The sequence below is a fragment of the Glandiceps talaboti genome, chromosome 20 (assembly GCF_964340395.1).
Source record: "Glandiceps talaboti chromosome 20, keGlaTala1.1, whole genome shotgun sequence".
Classification (NCBI taxonomy): domain Eukaryota; kingdom Metazoa; phylum Hemichordata; class Enteropneusta; family Spengelidae; genus Glandiceps; species Glandiceps talaboti.
The window spans coordinates 12,262,737-12,283,225 of NC_135568.1; the positions used below are offsets into that span (position 1 = coordinate 12,262,737).

The 20,489-nt window shown below is 33.7% G+C and overlaps 2 protein-coding genes across 2 annotated transcripts in view; both read left to right on the plus strand.

The window, feature by feature from the left end:
• Positions 1 to 15,851, plus strand: part of LOC144450554 (muscle M-line assembly protein unc-89-like) — a 144,961-nt gene extending 129,110 nt beyond the window's left edge. The window contains exons 57-60 of the mRNA XM_078141198.1: positions 1,397 to 1,538; positions 1,976 to 2,178; positions 15,059 to 15,208; positions 15,698 to 15,851. Of these exons, the coding sequence (XP_077997324.1) occupies positions 1,397 to 1,538; positions 1,976 to 2,178; positions 15,059 to 15,208; positions 15,698 to 15,851 (649 nt within the window). The remainder of the gene's footprint in view (positions 1 to 1,396; positions 1,539 to 1,975; positions 2,179 to 15,058; positions 15,209 to 15,697) is intronic.
• Positions 15,852 to 15,985: 134 nt separating this feature from the next.
• LOC144450680 (telokin-like) lies at positions 15,986 to 19,026 on the plus strand. Its single transcript, XM_078141334.1, has 2 exons — positions 15,986 to 16,139; positions 18,010 to 19,026. The coding sequence occupies exons 1-2, from the start codon at positions 16,133 to 16,135 to the stop codon at positions 18,336 to 18,338; spliced, it is 336 nt and encodes a 111-aa protein (XP_077997460.1). The 5' UTR covers positions 15,986 to 16,132; the 3' UTR covers positions 18,339 to 19,026.
• The last annotated feature ends 1,463 nt before the right edge of the window (positions 19,027 to 20,489 follow it).

Consider the following 20,489-nt stretch of genomic DNA (forward strand, 5'->3'; position numbering starts at 1 on the left):
TTCATGCAAATACCCTTAGTGTGCCAAACTTGCACTCGTGCATCATGTAGTCTTGTCATTATACTTTAAGTGTACAGTATTTCAACACATTCAAATCATGATTTTAGTTTGTGTTCAAATTTTAGTCTGTTTACACTATTCTAACATGAAATGTTTTCACAGACTTCAGATATTCCACTTTAAGTTATTAAGTACTGAACACTTCAAGTATTGTCCAAATACGGTACATTTTACAGTGCAACTTTATCAAAATTATTGAAATTTTATGCACAATGATGCACATAACTGTCCTATATTGAAACACCAATATGACATGTATGTTGATTTTATAGTAATGTTTGACTATATGACCAAAATTAACTCATGGCTTGATTGATTGATTGATTGATTGATTGATTGATTGATTGATTGATTGATTGATTGATTGATTGATTGATTGATTGATTGATTGATTGATTGATTGATTGATTGATTGATTGATTGATTGATTGATTGATTGATTGATTGATTGATTGATTGATTGATTGATTGATTGATTGATTGATTGATTGATTGATTGATTGATTGATTGATTGATTGATTGATTGATTGATTGATTGATTGATTGATTGATTGATTGATTGATTGATTGATTGATTGATTGATTGATTGATTGATTGATTGATTGATTGATTGATTGATTGATTGATTGATTGATTGATTGATTGATTGATTGATTGATTGATTGATTGATTGATTGATTGATTGATTGATTGATTGATTGATTGATTGATTGATTGATTGATTGATTGATTGATTGATTGATTGATTGATTGATTGATTGATTGATTGATTGATTGATTGATTGATTGATTGATTGATTGATTGATTGATTGATTGATTGATTGATTGATTGATTGATTGATTGATTGATTGATTGATTGATTGATTGATTGATTGATTGATTGATTGATTGATTGATTGATTGATTGATTGATTGATTGATTGATTGATTGATTGATTGATTGATTGATTGATTGATTGATTGATTGATTGATTGATTGATTGATTGATTGATTGATTGATTGATTGATTGATTGATTGATTGATTGATTGATTGATTGATTGATTGATTGATTGATTGATTGATTGATTGATTGATTGATTGATTGATTGATTGATTGATTGATTGATTGATTGATTGATTGATTGATTGATTGATTGATTGATTGATTGATTGATTGATTGATTGATTGATTGATTGATTGATTGATTGATTGATTGATTGATTGATTGATTGATTGATTGATTGATTGATTGATTGATTGATTGATTACAAACAGATCTGACTTTCACGTACAACTCCTCCTTTGTTTCTTGTATTCAACTAACTGCATACATCTTTCTTCCTTGATAGTATACCTGGTGGTCAGTTATTTGACTGTATTGCTAACAGTGACATGGACTTCAATGAGGAACACTGTGCTTTCTACGTCAAACAACTTTGTAGAGCCATTGATTACCTACACCATGAACAGATTGTACATTTGGATATTGAGGTGAGTTCAAAGTTCAACGTTTTCACTCGTAGACTGACCTCTGTATAGATGAGGTCAAAGTTGAAGTTGTACTTATACCCAATGACCTCCATAGAGATCAAGTCAAAGTTGAACTCTCACTTTATATGCCCAATGACCTCAACAGATTGGGTCAAAGTTGACCTTACACTTATAGCCAATGACCTTTGTAGAGATCGGGTCAAAGTTGAACTTGCACTTACACCCAATGAACTCCATAGAGATCAGGTCAAAGTTGAATTTGTCTAATCTTAGAGTAATAGACTATGACCTAAATAGAAAGTTACCTAGTATGTAACATACAGGCATAAACACTCCAAAAATTGATGGTATATCCCAAAATATTTTTTTATCTGCCTGAGTGTTTGACCGTGAGATTTTGTTTTTTTTCATCAAATATTTCTTGTTATTTGTTACAGCCTGGAAACATTCTATGTGTAGACAAGACCACTGTGGATCCATTCATCATCAAGCTAACAGACTTTGGTAATGCAAGACACATTGGAGATGAAATAAAAGAACTTCATTCATTGTTGGACTTCATCGCCCCTGAAGTAATTCGATTTGAAGGCATCACTCCTAAATCAGATATCTGGAGTGTGGGAGTCATCGCTTATGTCTTGTAAGTGTTTGTCGATAATATATGTGTATATTGAATAAATGTAGAGATATTGTTTGTTGTTATCGCTTACATTTTGTAAGTTTATTTTCTACAATTTATATGTGTTTGAATAAATGCAAAGATATAGTTCATTGGTTTGAGAGGGGAGAGTATAAAGAATCAAAATATTGACCCAAAAACATATAATATGTGAATTGAGTTCAACTATTTCTGCATTTACTTTGTTGTTAATAATATAATTTTAATTGAACCCATTGTTCTTTTACTCCCATTTTGTTGACTACTGTAACATCATTGTACTTCAATGTGTATGACGTCTGTGTCTGTGAAAAGTTTAGCCTGAATTTTCCCAAATTTACAGTGCCCTCATATGACTTCCTATCAAAATGATGGCAAAGTGGGTGACTTGAATGTCAACACTTCAGTGCTTCTGCTAAGGTTGGGAAACCCCGATAGCAGAAAGGGGTAAAAATGGCAGTGTTTCCCCATAGAGTGTATGATAATTTTGTTTGGGAACACAGGTAAAATGACATGAGAACCTTGGTAGATTTTGTAACCCTCATAAAAAACACTGGTAGGGAACCCTGGTAAAATGACTAGGGAACTCAGGTAGACTTATTCCTACACTTACCTACCCCATCTCCCAAAAAACATCAGTGGAGAACCCTGGTAAAATGACTGGGCAACTCAGATAGATTTTACCTATTTACCACTCTTGACAAAAAAAAAACTAGTAGGTAACCCTGGTAAAATGACTAGGAAACTCAGGTAGATTTTACCTATTTACCACTCTTAGCAAATACACTGACTCTTGTGACCTAAAATAGAATTTTACCACCCAGAAGGGGTTACTAATGGTGTTTCACAAGAAAGTTGATGTATGTCAGTTATACATCATAAGTTGGCACTCTGGTTATCACTCAGTAAAGGCTAGGGGAATACCAAATTTTGGTATACATACACAGTACATATTTATATGCCAGAAGTTGAAAAGAAAACAAAATGACATATCAATTGAAGAAAAGGAATTAGTTAAGTAAATACATCGACAATGAAAATTAAATAAAAATATAACTTTAAATTTCTGGCTGGACCACAAAAATAGTTTGTGTCAGTGGTGTGTCAAGTTGGCTTAGAGGGCACTGTACATGACTTAGAGGGCACTGTACATGACTTCAGCTTCATACACAGGAGAACAAATTGACCTTCATGTTTTAGTTTGACCCTCTAGTAAAAAGTAAAATATTATTACAGGTGCCATGAAATAATATACATTATTCAAATTCTCTGTGATAAATATTTCATGCTCTGGAAAGCTTCCTCCAAAGACGAAATGTAATCATACAAAAATACAAAGTGAAAGTCCTTATAAAAATAATTACTAATTTTCTAGTAGACATGTCGAGCATAACAACTGTACAACTTTCAATTAACCTTTGGCTGTTTGAGAGAAATAGAACCTGAAGTCGTTGTATATACCCATTGTGTTAAAATTTATATACAGGCATTGACCCTAGAGTAGCCACCATATACCCACAGTTATTTTAGGTTCACCTTATTAAAGAATTTGTATTTGAAATGTTGGTGATTTGACTATTTTTAGGAACTGTATTTGGCCAAATAGAAACAGTTATGTGTTTCTGATAACCCAACAGACCGTAGTTTAAGCCTTCGACCCTAAACATTTTTTTAAACATTTAAAACAAAAAGATAAGAAATTCTTGATCTTCATGTACATCTGTTTTCTTTCCCCAGCAATGTCTACATATTTGATCAAACTATCACAGAAAGGGTATTCTAACCAACATTTTGTTTCCAAAAATAAAAATACTTAAAAAGATGAAATAAAATAAAATAAATGCCCAACCTACCTACACTATTTTCTGAGGCCATGTAGTTGGTCAAAGTTTTTGAAGTTTTCCCAAAATATGTCAAACGTCTAAAAAGAAAACAGTTCTTGAACGTGAAGTTATATTTGCCAAATAATCTAGTATGTATATACGTTTTTGCTTTAAATCTGATACTAAATGTAGAAATACACAAATACCAAGAAGTGCAACATATGTGAAAGTAAAGACCATTTTATGTTGGAACTTATCAACATGATTATACCGTTATGTATATTTCTTCAGCAATAAATGGGTACAAAAATAGCTATAAATGTTGGAAATGACTATATTTGTAGTTATTTATTACTATAGGTTGAAATTGTTATTTTTAGTTAGTACACAGATCCAGAACATTAATTCTACATAAACCAGACTCTAATCCAGCTTTAGTCTTTAACCTGAAAATAGATTTTTTTAGGCCTCGTTCAGACTGGATTTGTTAAGTCTGCCTCAACTTGGATAACTTTGGAGAATTGCTAAGAATTCAATCATCAGAGTTGGCCTTAATGTATTTATTTTACACTCAAATGTTAAGTCAGCTGAAAATCTAATCCCGACAATATAAACTAGACTCTCACACCATGACTAGTCTATTAAACCCAACTCTCGACTATAAACTTGTTTCTTTTTTAAGTCGGGTTAAGACCAGAGTCAAAGTAACCACCAAAGACCATAAAGTTACAGGCTGTGTCCCTTTAAACAAAAGTAACCACCAAAGACCATAAAGTTACAGACTGTGTCCCTTTAAACAAAAGTAACCATCAAAGACCATAAAGTTACAGACTGTGTCCCTTTAAACAAAAGTAACCATCAAAGACCATAAAGTTACAGACTGTGTCCCTTTAAACTAAAGTAACCACCAAAGATCATAAAGTTACATGGTTGAATGACTGCCTTCATAGCTTTCAAAGTTACAGACTGTCTCTCAAAACAAACATTGCCACCATGAACTGAAAAGTTACAGACTTTGCCCCTGTACATACTTGAATGACTGCCATCACAGCTTTTACGTCGTCTATTTGTAAACACAGCACTACTTGGAATGTCATCTCTAGATATTGTTTTCATTGGCTTGTTGATATATATATGTAGTAGTGAACCCAGATTAGATCAGGTCACCTCCAATTAAGTCAAATGTAAACTATGACATTCAGTGGTTTTGTGAAGTTAAACTTAAAGTCCCAATTGTGTTCAATTGCAGGGAAAACTGCATTGAAACTTGTTCCTCATCCATTGTCTAGTGTAGTTCCTTCCATGGTCACACATTGCATCATGGGAGTCTACAGCCATGTATATGCAAATAGTAGAATATAAATATTCAAAGTTTGAACAAAAAGTACAGACAGTAAATTGGGTTCATACAGTCCTCGAAATTATTTGTATTTTGTATTTTAAACCATTTGCTTAGAGTCTTGAAAATTGCAAATCAGTTCTTGAAACTTGTGGAAATGCCAAATTTATGAATTTATCAGCTACAAAATATAGAACAGTGCTGTTACCACTGACATGTAAAAATGTCGTTGCCATATATCATTGTAAAACAACTGACTTTCTTTATAACAACTGTGCAAGACGTGCCTTCACAGAAATATATACTGTTACTTGCTAGAATGTTAAACTAGAAGTAAAATGACTACCTGTTGCTCAAATGCATTTACAAAACATTTGTGAAAATGACCAGAAAATTGCATAGATTACTGTCAATATGGGATTTAAAATTAAAGCGATACTTTTTACAAATTGTAAGAGACACAGGCTGAAAGTGATGGGAGTGAGCTTTATATTAAAATCAAGCCATTTACAGAAAAGTCAGAGTCGGGCTAAAAGTGACAAGTTGGCTTTAGTTTAAAGCAACACCAGTTACAGAAAATGTCAGAGTTAGTCACAAGTGAAAGAAGTTGGAATTTAAAGCAGCACTATATATTTATAGAAAAAGTCAGAATTAGTCTAAAACATAAAGTGACAAAAGTTGGACTATTTATAGAAAAAGTCAGAATTAGTCTAAAACATAAAGTGACAAAAGTTGGACTATTTATAGAAAAAGTCAGAATTAGTCTAAAACATAAAGTGACAAAAGTTGGACTATTTATAGAAAAAGTCAGAATTAGTCTAAAACATAAAGTGACAAAAGTTGGACTATTTATAGAAAAAGTCAGCATTGGGTTGAATAGTGGCAAAATTGGAAAATTTTAGTTTGAAGAAAGTTCCACTATTTACAAAACAAAATTTGGATTTGCAGTGTTCATTGAGTTTACAGTCTTTGATGACAAACTCAGAAACTGTTGAGTTTATCAAAGTCATGTATAAACCTAATTATTACCAGCTTCTAAGAATTTGCAAAATTATTGTCTGAAGTCCTACATTTTCCGTAACTTCAGAAAACACTGACAAAGCCATGGTGGGATGGATACCTGGTAAATGGTTTAGTGAACTATTAGTAGTTCTTGGTGCAAAATAAAGTTAGATTTATGAACATAGAATGAACGTTGGCACAGATAAGCTTTTATCATTCCACTCATAAAGTCTTCAGTGTATCAAGCGCCTTCCTGTAAACAACACACTTTTCATCAGTTTGCAATTGAATATCATAGAACTCTAGCAAAGTGTTTAAAGTAGGCTGTCCAATATTACAATATACGACCACAACCGTTTCCTGCTGATCAATGTCAAACCTTAAGTAGAAGACCAAAGGTCAACATCAAGTTATTTCAGAATGTAAATAAATACCAGCCCCAGGCTAAGTTTATGTGTTATATACCACCACATGTAGGTTTGTAATGTCAGAGCCTGAAATTAGCAGTAGTCCAGGACACATAGACTATTGTATCTAGACTACCAAATTAGAAGTAGTCCAGGACACATAGACTACTAAACATCATATCTAGACTACGAAATTAGCAGTAGTCCAGAACACATAGACTACTAAACATTGTATCTAGACTACCAAATTAGCACTAGTCCAGAACACATAGACTACTAAACATTGTATCTAGACTACCAAATTAGCAGCAGTCCAGGACACAGACTTCTAAATATTGTAATCTAGACTACCAAATTAGCAGTAGTCCAGGACACATAGACTACTAAACATCTTTTTTGACTACTAAATTTATAACTTGGTGGATGTCTGGTTGATCAATAGAAATCAATAGAAAACTATAGCTGAAACAGTTCACTTGGCTAAAACTGACTACCTAACACATCTTAACAGAAGACTCAAACTTAGAAGGGTGCATAGACTCTTAAATATCATGTCTAGCCTAACAGCTTTTCAACGGAAATTGATCAAAGTGAAGCAGTTCATTTGACAATTCAGAAATCCGAGTACAAGGCATAGATGTATACTCAACTCAGTAGACCAAGACACAGACTTCTTCCATCATTGTATCTATAGTCTACCAGCATTATGAGGTGGTTGGCTATCATTATATATCAATTGAAAAAAAAGTAGTTTAAACAGCTCACTAATAGTAAGTTAAATCTGACTACCCAACATAGATTTGTTACATTTGAGGTCTGAATGTTACCTAGACTACCAAATTTATTAGGTGGCAGTCTGTGAAATCAATGGAAATCATGACTGGAGCATGAAACAGTTCATGTAGCGTCTGGCTACTCAGTAAGCTTAGAAGTTATATGCAAACCCCAGGCTTGGAGTTAACAGTAGTTCAGGACATGTAATCTGCAAAACGTATCTAGATAAAGTGACAGTCTGTTAGATCGATGGAAATCAATAGAACTAAATCTGACTAAGTCCAACAGGGCTGAAGCAAGGACATATCAACATGTAGAGTAGATATACCAGCTGTATGAGACAGTTGTCGGTGGAAATCAAGAGTAGCTGAAACAGCTCACTCAGCTAAATCTGACTTTCCAAGCATAGAAGTTACATTTTGAAACCTAAATGTCATATGTCATGATAAATTAGTTTCACTGACAAGGATTAAGAGAAAGATAAGACCTCCAAGGTTATCGTAGCCACATTGATAGAATCAACATCCTCATTTTTGGAATGCTTCAAGTGCCCTCAGTTTCAACTGACATAAACTATTCCTGCTATTTCTGCTGCACCAAAGGGTGACTTACATGTGACCCCTTTTGCCAGCAGTCATATAGATACTGCAGACGTAGACATTTTGAATTTTCACTAATTTACGCTCATTTTTTTCCCTGGAAGGCAAATAGTGACTACGTTGTCTTCATCAAGTTCATGTACATAAACACAGTGTACTAGAGAATCTTTGTAGTCACTAAAATTTAGTCTTTGGAAAGAAGTAGAAGACTATTAAAAATGGCACAAAATGTTTAGGTTTCAATACATTTTGTGGGAAAATTTGTGTAAATGTTGAAATTTTGTCACTTTTTAAGTGTAATTTTGCTACTTTTTTGCCTGAAGTTGATAACTTATATAGATGGCAACACTTTAACGTCCAGTTTTGCCACTTTTAACTCTTACTTTCTTAGAATCTGTATGGTCTTGCCATCTTGGTATAAAACCTAATATTTTCACTCCCAGTTTGCTTTTGATAATTTCTATATATTGTTTACTTTAAATCCCAATCCTGACGGTTTTCTGTAAAGAGTGACATTGTTGTTACTTTAATTTAAAGTCGACATTTTTACCATTTTTTAGTCCGTTGTCCATTTTAAAGCCAAATTATTTCATTTTCAGCCTAATTTTGATATAAGTTATGTCACTTTAAGACCTCATTTTTAGCCCAATTCTGACATTTTCTGTAAACGGTGTCACTTTAAAGTTTAACACCCAACTGTGTCATTTTTAGTCTAAACTTTGATAATTTGTCTAATCTTTGATAGTCGCTTTACGGACTAAAATAGACAATGCGTGAAGCAATTCATCGCATGTGACGTCGGAGGTTAGCGACTTGGTGTGTTGACAGTGGCGATTTGCGTAACAAGTTACCATGCCAACTTGTTACGCTGACTTGTTGCATAGACATATAAAGGTTAAAATGTCAATTATAAAGGTTACTTTAAGATTTCCTTGCAGCTGTAAATTAAAAGAAAATTTAGAACAAGATAGTTATAACATTTTGGATTTTTGGACATATCAATAATAAAACATAAATTCAAGTTCATTCATGGTGATATTAATTTTCCGTACGTCTTTATTTGTATCCAATGAAATGACATTCAATGAAGATCAAACATTCATATATAAACTGCTGTACTGTAGATAAACAGTAAAACATGACAATAAAATGGCAGAAAACACTTATTGAAATAATGTATATAATAAAAAGACAATGGAAACGTGCAGCAATACCATTTTATGTCATTTTTTTGTACATGTCACAGGTTTTAGTCTAATTCTCACAATTACTAAATAATCTTGCTTTAAATCCTAATTTTGAAAGCTGTTAGTTTTAATTTTGATATGTTGTATAAATTTTGTCACTTTATGCCAAATTTTCTTTTACTTTAATGCCAAATTTGTCACTTTTAGCCCATTTTTGGATATTTTGTATAAATTCTGTCACTTCAAGAACTAATTTTGTCAGTATTTAGCCAAAATTTGATCATCCCTATTTTAATATTTTTTATAATTAAGGCCTATAATTAATTTTGTATTTTAAAAATTCTAGAAATTATCGTTTAAAGATGATCTTACAAAGGAAATAAGACGTTTGTCTTGGTTTTCTGGTTATTAATGAAATATTTGGGGTTTTTTACTATTTTGTGTTTAGTTTTATATTTTGGAACAGTAAAAGTTAAAGTTTAGTAAAAAAATCAACAATATAAAGGTTAATTAATGAAATGAGATCATGTCCATAAATTAGATTCAGTTTTGCCATCTTGGAATTTAGCATCGCTATTTTATACTGTCGTTAACACATTCATGTTGGTAAGTTGAAATTCTTCAAATTTTGATGAAAGATTGAAAGGTCACAGAAAACAGCACTGTCCACCATGTTTTGTACGAAAACCAAATTGAAAAGAAAAAAATTAACAGAAAACTTAATCTGACAGAAAGATAAAATGCCACAAAAATCAATCTACTCTGAGTGGAATATTTTGTACAAAAGTTGAAAGTTAAAAAAAAAAAATATTTTTTTTTAGTTTTTAGATATAATTTGACCGACTAAAAAAAATGTTGAAAATAATTCCAGGATATTTGTATGATGGTTGAAAATTTTGTTAAAAATGGAATAAAAAGATTTTTGACAAGCAAACAAAAATGTAAAAAGGTGTTGATATAATATCCTATACTAAGAATATTAAAGATTAAAAATAGTTGTGTAGATCTTGACCTATATACACTCACCCAAAAAAAAAATATTTATTTGTCTGTGCCCAGGGGGAGTCTAAAAATCTTGCCATATCTGATTTCTATTTGAATCCTTGGAGTGGAGATTGTGTTACATCAACAGAAATTGTGATGTCAGAAATGTTGGATGTTATTCACCTCCTAGATTCTATTTTTATCGGTCATGAAGGGTTTGTGGTAAAGTTGATAACTCTGGTGACAGAGGGGTAAAATTTGCATAAATTTGGATATCTCGTACCACAGTTTTAAAAATTTCACTTTCTCAGATTCTATTTTATCGATATAAATGTTTTGGTAACCCTAGCAACAAAGGGCTTAAAATTTGCATAGATATGCCTGTCTTGTACCAAGATTTGGGTGGGGACCTTGGTAACAGATTTAGTAAAAGTTGCAGAAATTTACATAACTTAGCTCATCAGTTTGTTTGGGCACAGACAGGCTAAAAGTTATATATATTTGCATATATTGTACAATAATTTTGAATAATGTTCACTTATCAAATACTATTCTATTGTTCCAATAGTGTTTTGGTAAGGTTGGTAAACCTGGTAACAGTCATCTTGAAGGACTAATGCTTCTAGTACATATTTCAGCCATCCTAACTGCCATTTTGATTTTTACAATTCAAAACTCAAAATGGTTGTAAGGATAGTGTAGTAGCAAAGTCCTTCAAGTCTACAGGTAGGCTACAGTTAGGATAGCTGAAATAGTGTAGTAGTGTTAGTCCTTCAAGTCTACAGGTAGGCTACAGTTAGGATAACTGAAATAGTGTAGTAGTGTTAGTCCTTCAAGTCTACAGGTAGGCTACAGTTAGGATAACTGAAATAGTGTAGTAGTGTTAGTCCTTCAAGTCTACAGGTAGGCTACAGTTAGGATAACTGAAATAGTGTAGTAGTGTTAGTCCATCAAGTCTACAGGTAGGCTACAGTTAGGATAGCTGAAATAGTGTAGTAGTGTTAGTCCTTCAAGTCTACAGGTAGGCTACAGTTAGGATAGCTGAAATAGTGTAGTAGTGTTAGTCCTTCAAGACTACAGGTAGGCTACAGTTAGGATAGCTGAAATAGTGTAGTAGTGTTAGTCCTTCAAGTCTACAGGTAGGCTACAGTTAGGATAGCTGAAATAGTGTAGTAGTGTTTAACAGTTAGTCCTTCAAGACTACAGGTAGGCTACAGTTAGGATAGCTGAAATAGCGTAGTAGTGTTAGTCCTTCAAGACTTTAGGTAGGCTACAGTTAGGATAGCTGAAATAGTGTAGTAGTGTTAGTCCTTCAAGTTTACAGGTAAGCTAGTCAAAACCTAGCCTGAAATCCATGCAGATGGGGATTTCAAATTTTGGTTTCCCGCATTGATTTCAGGTTAGTGTAAACCTGGCAAACTTCATGAAGGTTTCCATGTTGGGTAACATAATTGAGGTAAATTATCTTGCAAAGTCCATTGTAAGATTTCTCGTTACCATAATGGTTTGTTGAATTCTATTATTGTCTGAAATTCTAGGTGTACATGTCCAGCCGAAAAAGACAAATTCTCAACCATACTCTGTTAGTTCCAGTACCATCCTGTAGAACTTCAGAAATGTTTTCACATTGCATCGCAACTTTTGATGAAGTCTCTCTATACAGTGTGTACGACATTGTGCTACCTTTCTGTCAAAAAAATCAAGTTTTGTGTGAAAATTTGAAAACTTTTGTCAAATCTTGTACGACACTACAGTTAAAAATCTCATTTGAGACAAAATTGCATATCATTAACCTTTTATGACCTATCAAATTCACTTGATCTTCATACCACAAATTTGTCGTACGTGCGACATAGGCAGTCAACTTTTATGAAAGTATGTGAAGATTTCACAGACAAATAACATCAAAGTTGATACAGAGATGTGGCAGAAAAACCATAAGTATTTGCCATGGAATGTTTGACTGAAAAGTGGTATTTTATGTGAAATGTTTTTTTGAGCTGGGTTTGGTGATTATTTACAACAATAAAACAGTAATATATTGTTTAATAGTCAGGATTAGGAATGGTATTAAAATTAGAAACGTATGTGATGTTTCGATCCGATGATCCTATCGTCTACTACCAACCTTGATCCTTGATCACACAAGTGTGTCATGGTCAGCTATAGACAGATTGAAGCACCACGTTCGTTCTAAATTTACCATTCCAAAGTAACTATATTTTACTGGCCTGCTATATAACAAAGTAAAAGACATTATATTGTAATACTATGTATGTTCATTGTGGAAGGACTAAGATTCATATACAAGTTCTGACAGACATATTTTGACAGACATGTTTCAAACAAATCACTTGTCCTTCTTCTGAGTGTTTAACAGGATCTGACAGCTGAATTTGACAAATATTGAAGCTAACCTTTTCACACTTCTGGTTAATTACTCAACATCTCCAACAAATTTGAATCATTCTGTCAGATCTAGATAGACACTGAAGAAGGACAAGTGATTTGCTCCAAACATGTCTGTTTTGTAATCAAAAGTGGAAGGCGAGAACTTGTGGTTTCTTTCCAAGGCTGGTCCTTATATAATACATTAAAACTAAATTTATATAATCATCACTTGATTAGAATGAATCTAGTGATGCCAAGAAACACAGAAGTTAATTTGTGAAAATCATATGAAAAATTAGAATTTTTCTGCAGTTGGAATTTTTACAATATTTTTATGTTTGATTGAAATAATTAATTCAACTGGTATTATTCATAAATGGTAATAATTTTAAAGTTTATTTATAATACACCTGTTCTCGTGGGAGCTCCAGGTGGTAGTCAAAGAATGAAGTGTAACAGTGTAAGGGCACAGGGTGATAATTGGAATAATGGTTACAATGCTGACAGAAAGTGACAAGTGGAGAAGAATTAAATAACTAGTCATTAATTCAATATTATGACAGAATCCTGTGACATGCGAGTGCATGTGTGGTGTACTCGAGGTATTTGCACAAGTGCTTGCAGTGTTTTCTGCACCTGTACTTTCATGAACGTTATGAGTGAAAGTGCAGCGAAAAAACACTGCAAGCACAACTACAAATACCCCTGAGTACCCACATTGGAATTCTCATGGCATGTGGTTCTGTTATTAATATTATTACATATGTTCATCCCGAACGACAAATCTCCATAAAAATGACACTATGTGATCACACATTTTTGTGTAGAATTAACAATCACGTTTCATCTGCATATCATTTGCATGCAGGTATGCAATAATGTTTTCGGTATTGCACTGTAGTGTAAATACTACAAGTATGTGCATGCACAGTAGTGCACAATATGTAATAAATAAATCAAACTTGAATTGTGTGAATGTTACTAAAACGAAGTGAAAAAATAATGTCAAAAAAAAATGGCGGGAAACCAATGAACGACATGTAACAAATCTCCAGCTGGTGATTTTCAACCCTATGCTATGTTTGTCTGAATAATCTAATAATAACAAAAAACATACAGTCTGAAATATTCAGCTACATTTCTGGGGATAAATGGAAAGTTTATTTTCTTCAGAAGGGAAAACATCAAAACAATCTCAAAAAACAGTATATGACTTTATCCAGCTGCTAAAATGTAGAGATAATTAGAAACAGTTGCAAGGGGATGACCTCTCCAGCTGCACTACTTTGATCATTGTATAATATAACAAGAATGCTTGATGGTATGATCTAAAATGGCCCACACCAAATATCAAATTGATTCCTTTGAGATTTCCAGTAAAATCTAGTACCACAAACTAAAATGATGATGTTATTTTGAGACTCAAAATTTACGGTTTTGATGACATCGAATAAAATGTAGACCATGTTGACTTCAGAACTAGATTGACATCACAAAATATCAAATTTATTATTTTGGGACATGGATTAAAATCCAGACCGGTTGACTCAAGGATGAACTAAAATGGCGACACCAATGATGTATGGTTGTGGGACAGTGACAGAATAGAATCAGAACTGGTTAACTTAAAATGAACTGCAATGACAATGTTCAATATCAGATTTATTCTTTTAGAACATGTACTAAATCTCAGCCTTGTTGACTTTCCCTTTTCACACTGCCAGCTAACTGTCAGAAACATTACCGAAAAACAAAAAAAACTAAATGTTCCATGTACAATATTTTACTATTAAGTGTCATGTTGGCAAACTTTACAGTACAATTGAAAACACCTTACTTTTGCTCCTTCTGTCAATTTTGTCACACATTTTGATTTGAGAGAGAAAAATTCCCATCTGCGAGAATATACCATAAAATTAAATGATAACACACAACTGATTAAAAATGTATATTTTTTCATAAAATATGGGGGGAAAAAGTTGACCAAGTCCATCAGAGCTCAGAAACATTTAATATAAGCCATAGCGGCATTTTTGTAGACTGTTTGAAAATCTTGACTTTAATTTCACAAAATTTTGTTTTGATTTCTGTCTCTGTCCATGTGTACCCCCTCCCCTTCTCCTCTCAACCCCTCTTATAAATGCAGAATTTCTGTTGAGGTATGCTTTCTGCAAAGTGATTTTTTCCAGTGTGATTCAATCCAGGCCTCACGATGCAGGCAGTATAGTGGTCTGCCTAAATATTACACAAGAATGTCCGCAAGAGTATAAAGACATTCATCTTAAAAACAAAAACCTTGCTAAAGTTTGATAGGCCTCAAATAAAACTTGCATATTTTCTCTCTTTTTTTTTGTAGATTATGTGGTATTTCACCGTTCCGTGGTAAATCAAGATTTGAAACTTTTCAGAATATCTTTGATGCAAGATGGAAGCTGACGGAAAGGTTCAACGAGCTGTCTCAGTCCTGCAAGGATTTCCTCCGCCATACTCTAGTGTTACATGCCAGGTCCGTGAGTTAATCACTTCTAGTAATTCCAACTAACTTCTAAATATGGCAGAGGTATGTGCAGTTGAGGAAATCTGGGGACCTTGTAAAGTCTGATGCTCTAACAATTAAGTGGGACCTTCCATTATTGGCCCCTTGTTTCTCCTCCCATGTTAGTGTGTAATGTTATCAGACAGCCAAACATATTGGAGTGATTTTAACTTTACTCCAGTGTATGCACTTTGGCAACTTTCCAAAACACAGACATGGAGAAACAAATAGTAGAAAACCCTACCCCCAAAAAAAACAGGACATCAAAAAAAAATGTTATCATATTTTTTTGGTGTTTTCCAAAAATGCAAATGTGTATGTGTGTGGTACTGAAAACGTGATGGTGAAAAAATTGATGAAAGAATGTGAAAAATTCCAATGTGTTGAATGTGTTTGTTGATTGTAATTACCATGGCAATGTCAGTTTGTTTTCATCCATAATGATTGTTTTGGAAATAGCGAAAGGTATAGTGGAAGCAAATGCTTGCGGCATCCGTGGTTATCGTCCAGAAATGAAGAAATTACAGCCCATCCCTTGGATTGCACGGATCTCAAGAAGTTTCTGGAAAGACAAGTTGAGGTAAAATATGTGATTTACTGTACAGTGGTCTAACATTACTGTGTATGGTTTCGCATGCCATGATGTCTGTGTGTCTTGTGACCTTTACAAATCGCCCTCAGCCAACCAGAGCAGCTGTTTATCTTGACTCTGGCACGCTGTGATTGGTCGCCTGCGCTGATAGTTCTCATACTTCTCATGTTTCTCATTTCTGTCATATTTTGTGCGGGCTTGGGGTTATTCTTGCCTGTAACTAGCTAACAGGACACTTTGGTTGGTTTCCACCACAGACAAGAGACACCGTCAAAGCGGCAGCTCAAAATCCAACAACTGTCATGGCTGGTAAGTTTACTCAACTTTTTCAAACTCTTCATTTTCTGTTTGCTAATTCTTTAGCTATACATAGCCAGTGTGTGTGTATATATACATACATTGCAACCATTATTATGACATCGCTTAGGTAATCCCAATTGGCCTTCATTATGCTGAAATAGAGCCTTGATGGACAAAAGTTGACAGGGATATGCAAAATATGACAGACTTCGCAAGTCAACAACCTTTTGCATGTTCTGCTCAACTTTTTGGAACGATATTAAAATGGTAGAATGTTGGCTTGAGAATATTGGAAAAATAAAAAGAGCTTGCATATGGAATGAAAAGTTTTTAGCTGCTAGTTGTAAATTTAGCTGGGCCCCCATAGGGTGGTTTTTTGATGACACAGTGTCTGAAGTTATTTGTGCTAAGACCCTGGGTGGGATATTTGTAGACCCTACATCTTCAGAAAAGTTAGCAGTCTCAGACAGTCTTATATCTGCAAAATTTGGATAATCAATCATTATTTATGAATGAGACATTTTATTAAGTGTTGGTCACTTAGATTTCAGTAAAAAGGATTTTTTATATTAAGAAAGGGAGACATGTTAAAAAGATAAACATTTTTTTGTTAACGTTTTAGATCTATTGTTATTCACATTGTAGTGTTAACTGCTATGCACAATTTGTTAGAAATCATAATTTGTAAATATAATTTGTAAATTTGGGTAGAATTTCTTCTAAAAGTTACAAAATTATGCTAATGAAATATCTGCCCTTTTTAAATTGATATATTTTGTTATGAATTCACTTGTTCAGATGATGCCAAAGAGCTTAGTCGAAATTTGCATTAAATTTTTTGAAACATGGAAGAAATGTTGTCCCAAATTTTATACTGAGAAAGAAAATTTTTTTTTACTTTTTACGAGTAACTGGCTTTGGATAATTTTGACAACTCAAGGTCAATGAAGGTTTTATCAAAAATGAACAAAGATAAGAAAATGAGAATTCGTCATTTGAAAGTTTAGGCGGGAAATAGTTGTAACAATAACAGAAGGCTTACAGGGCGTTACAAAGAAGCCATTTTATTTAGTTATTTGTACAATTGACATGATTTACATCAAGAAAGTGATTATTTTAACCTCAATTCATTGGAAAGGTCAAGTTTTTGTAACCCCAGTGAGAAATTTGCCTAGAAGTCAACAAATTTTGCAAGAATTTTTTTTCTAAAATGTTGGGCAGAATGTATTTATATTAGTCTGACAACACTTTTGAGAATAGATTTTCAGTTTCAGTCCAAAAAGAAATAAAAATTCAATAAAAATTTCAAAAAAGTTTAAATTTTGACATGTTTAATAGATTGGGTCAAGAAATACATGTAATTAATTGTAATGGCTACATGACATGTAGAGCAGGTCAGTCCAGTGGTGAGGAAGGGGGGGGGGGGATAATTTCACCCTTGTGTAAAAAGTAATAGAATTTTAACAAAATAAAAAAAGTTAGACTTTTAATCATGTAGAGGAACATTTGACACCCCATCCTAAAAAAGGCAATACTTATTTTAACATGATAAAATTTACATGTAATTTTTAGAGGGATAGTATTGAAGCTCTGTTCAAACATGGAGTTTTGGCACCCTATCGAAAATAGGCGGAAAAAATTGCTTAACTTTAGGTAAAATTACAAATTTGATATGTAATTTTAGAGAGTATAATATTTACTGTCACTTCGTATATTATTATTATTATTATTATTATTATTATCCAGAATAATATACAGATTGTGATTTTGATCTTCTTGAAATAAGACAAAAAATTTTGGTATGTACGTTAGTTTAAATTTTGGTTCATGTATTTCAGCAGAAAATATATACAAACATTTTTTTATTGTGTTTTCACAGAATGTGCCCCATGCTTTAAGCAGAAGCTAACTGACTGCCCAGTGGTGGAGGGTGACGCAGCTCTGCTGACTGTCAAGGTTGATGGTAACCCTATCCCAGAAGTCTGTTGGTTCTACTCAGAGGAAGAACAATCCAAAGACAAAAAGGCGATAGAGGAAGACAAAAAATATGAATTTGAAAACTTAGAAGACGGTACTTGTACCTTGACAGTTAAAAATGCTACCCTTGATGATATTGGCTTTTACACTTGCAAAGTTAGCAACACTTACGGCTCAGAGGAGTGCTCTTGTGAGCTAGGTGTAGAGGAGGACCCCTTGAAGAATATGTAACGTTCATACACACAAAAATCTACCGCTTTGAACATTGACTTTGAACCTCAGATATTCAGCTTTCTGTAATACTATCAATGCTTGAAAAGACAGTTACATTTTGCCTTTGACAACTCCTGAACTCTGCTTTAGTGAAGAAGAACTTCAGGAACTCTTTAGAGAACTATATTTCCATGGCTCACATAGTAGTGCCTCTATGTCATTTCTATATGAGCTATTGAACTTTAGTGACATTTATTTTACTACCATTGCAACTATGTAGCCATTTTCTCTCTTGAGCTCTTCCATCTACCATCTCCTCCCTACTTATGACATCTGAAATATAATATTGAATGGAGTTTTACTTGTTCCCACCAGCAGTACTCGATACACAAAGAGACTGCATGACTCCGTGAAATTTTTATCAGGAAACTGCAAATAAGGAAAAAAAAAACAATGTTCAACTTGATGATTTCTATGATTTAATTTTCTGTGACTTTAGAACTTTGCAAACTTTCTGCATGGCTAGCATTTAGAGTGAAGCCGTAGTATATACGATAGCTAGCAGTGTGACAGTGTCCGACTACTATTCCTGGAAGCTCATCTCCCTGTAGACATCTAGTTATGGATTTCTTTTTTAAATCTGTTTCTGTCTGTCTGACATCTCTGAACGAAGAAAAAACAGAATTAAATCTAATTTCCTGACTTACGTATAATTGTCTGGCGTCCCTCTCTCATTACAGCTGACCTACCTATAATACATAATGGAATCACCCATCTGCACCCCCTCCCAAAAAAAATCCACCCCTGTTGCCTGCAGAATGGAATCTTCTGTATGTGAAGGTTCTTGCCTGTGCAGGGAACAGGGTGGCTCACAGGCTAAAGAGCTGTTTTGAAATTGAGACCATTGCAGTTATCTCTGCGTAGATTTAATACCTTATTTGTCTATGTTCTCTGACGTCTGTTTGCACTGACCCTGAAAACTGGCACCAAATATTTTAGCTGTCCTAGCAGACTGTATTGACATCAGCATAGAAAGGAGGATCAGATACCGTAGTGGTGTGTGGTAGATTTGTTTATTTTTAGATCTCTCAGTCTGGGAAATTTATCGCTGTTAGAGTAACTCGACTAAATATCTACAGAGCTAGAACTTTGTCACGAACTGTATCTGGTCCAAACAAACTAAATAAATGGTAACTTTTTCAGCAATATTGTCTGCAAAACTTCCTAAACATTTAAACATAATTGCTCATAACAAAAAAAAAGTAAAACATTAACTTTCCCAGCAGTTCTCAAAACTTTCTACACAATTTACAAAATTGCCTTAAAAAGGAATTTGGTACGTTATCATTGGCTAAAGTAACAAGCATGAAATGTTAACTTTCCCAACAGTGTTGTTATCTGACCCTCCTAAAATCTGTGAAAATGCCCCAAAAAGATCTTGTATTTTCTGTTTGAATATTAGGAGATAACAATAGATAGATGATATTATAATAGATTGTCTCAGCGAATAGAGAGATTCTAAACTACAAACTAAGTTGTCATGGTTACAGTTAGGTATTGGATAGAAATGGAGTTAGCATAGAATTTATTTGTTTGGTATACTATCATTCAAAATTGTAAACAACAACAAAAACATTTAATTGTATACTTTGCCTGATTGTTAAGATAGGATGGACTGACTGACTGGCTGATTGAGTTGATGAGTGGGTAGGTGAATGGGTGGGTGGGTGGGTGGGTGGGTGGGTGGGTGGGTGCGTGCCTGCATGAGTGAGTTGAGTGAGTGAGTGAGTGAGTGAGTGAGTGAGTGAGTGCGTGCCTGCATGAGTGAGTTGAGTGAGTGAGTGAGTGAATGAGTGAGTGAGTGAGTGAGTGGTGAGTGAGTGAGTGAGTGCGTGCCTGCATGAGTGAGTTGAGTGAGTGTCAGTGAGTGAGTGAGTGAGTGAGTGACTTACAGATAAGAATGTTGACATCAACCAAATCATATAAATTATTATAACCGAGAACATAGTGTGTGGTGTGGATAAAATTGTTTAATCTCGGATAACAATATTTCACAGTTGGGCAATGTCAGTAGGGGTATAGTTTCGATTGTATGTGAGAATCTGAAGTTTGTTAACATTTTTGTGTGTGTGTTTATGTATGTACGTACGTATGTATGTATGTATGTAT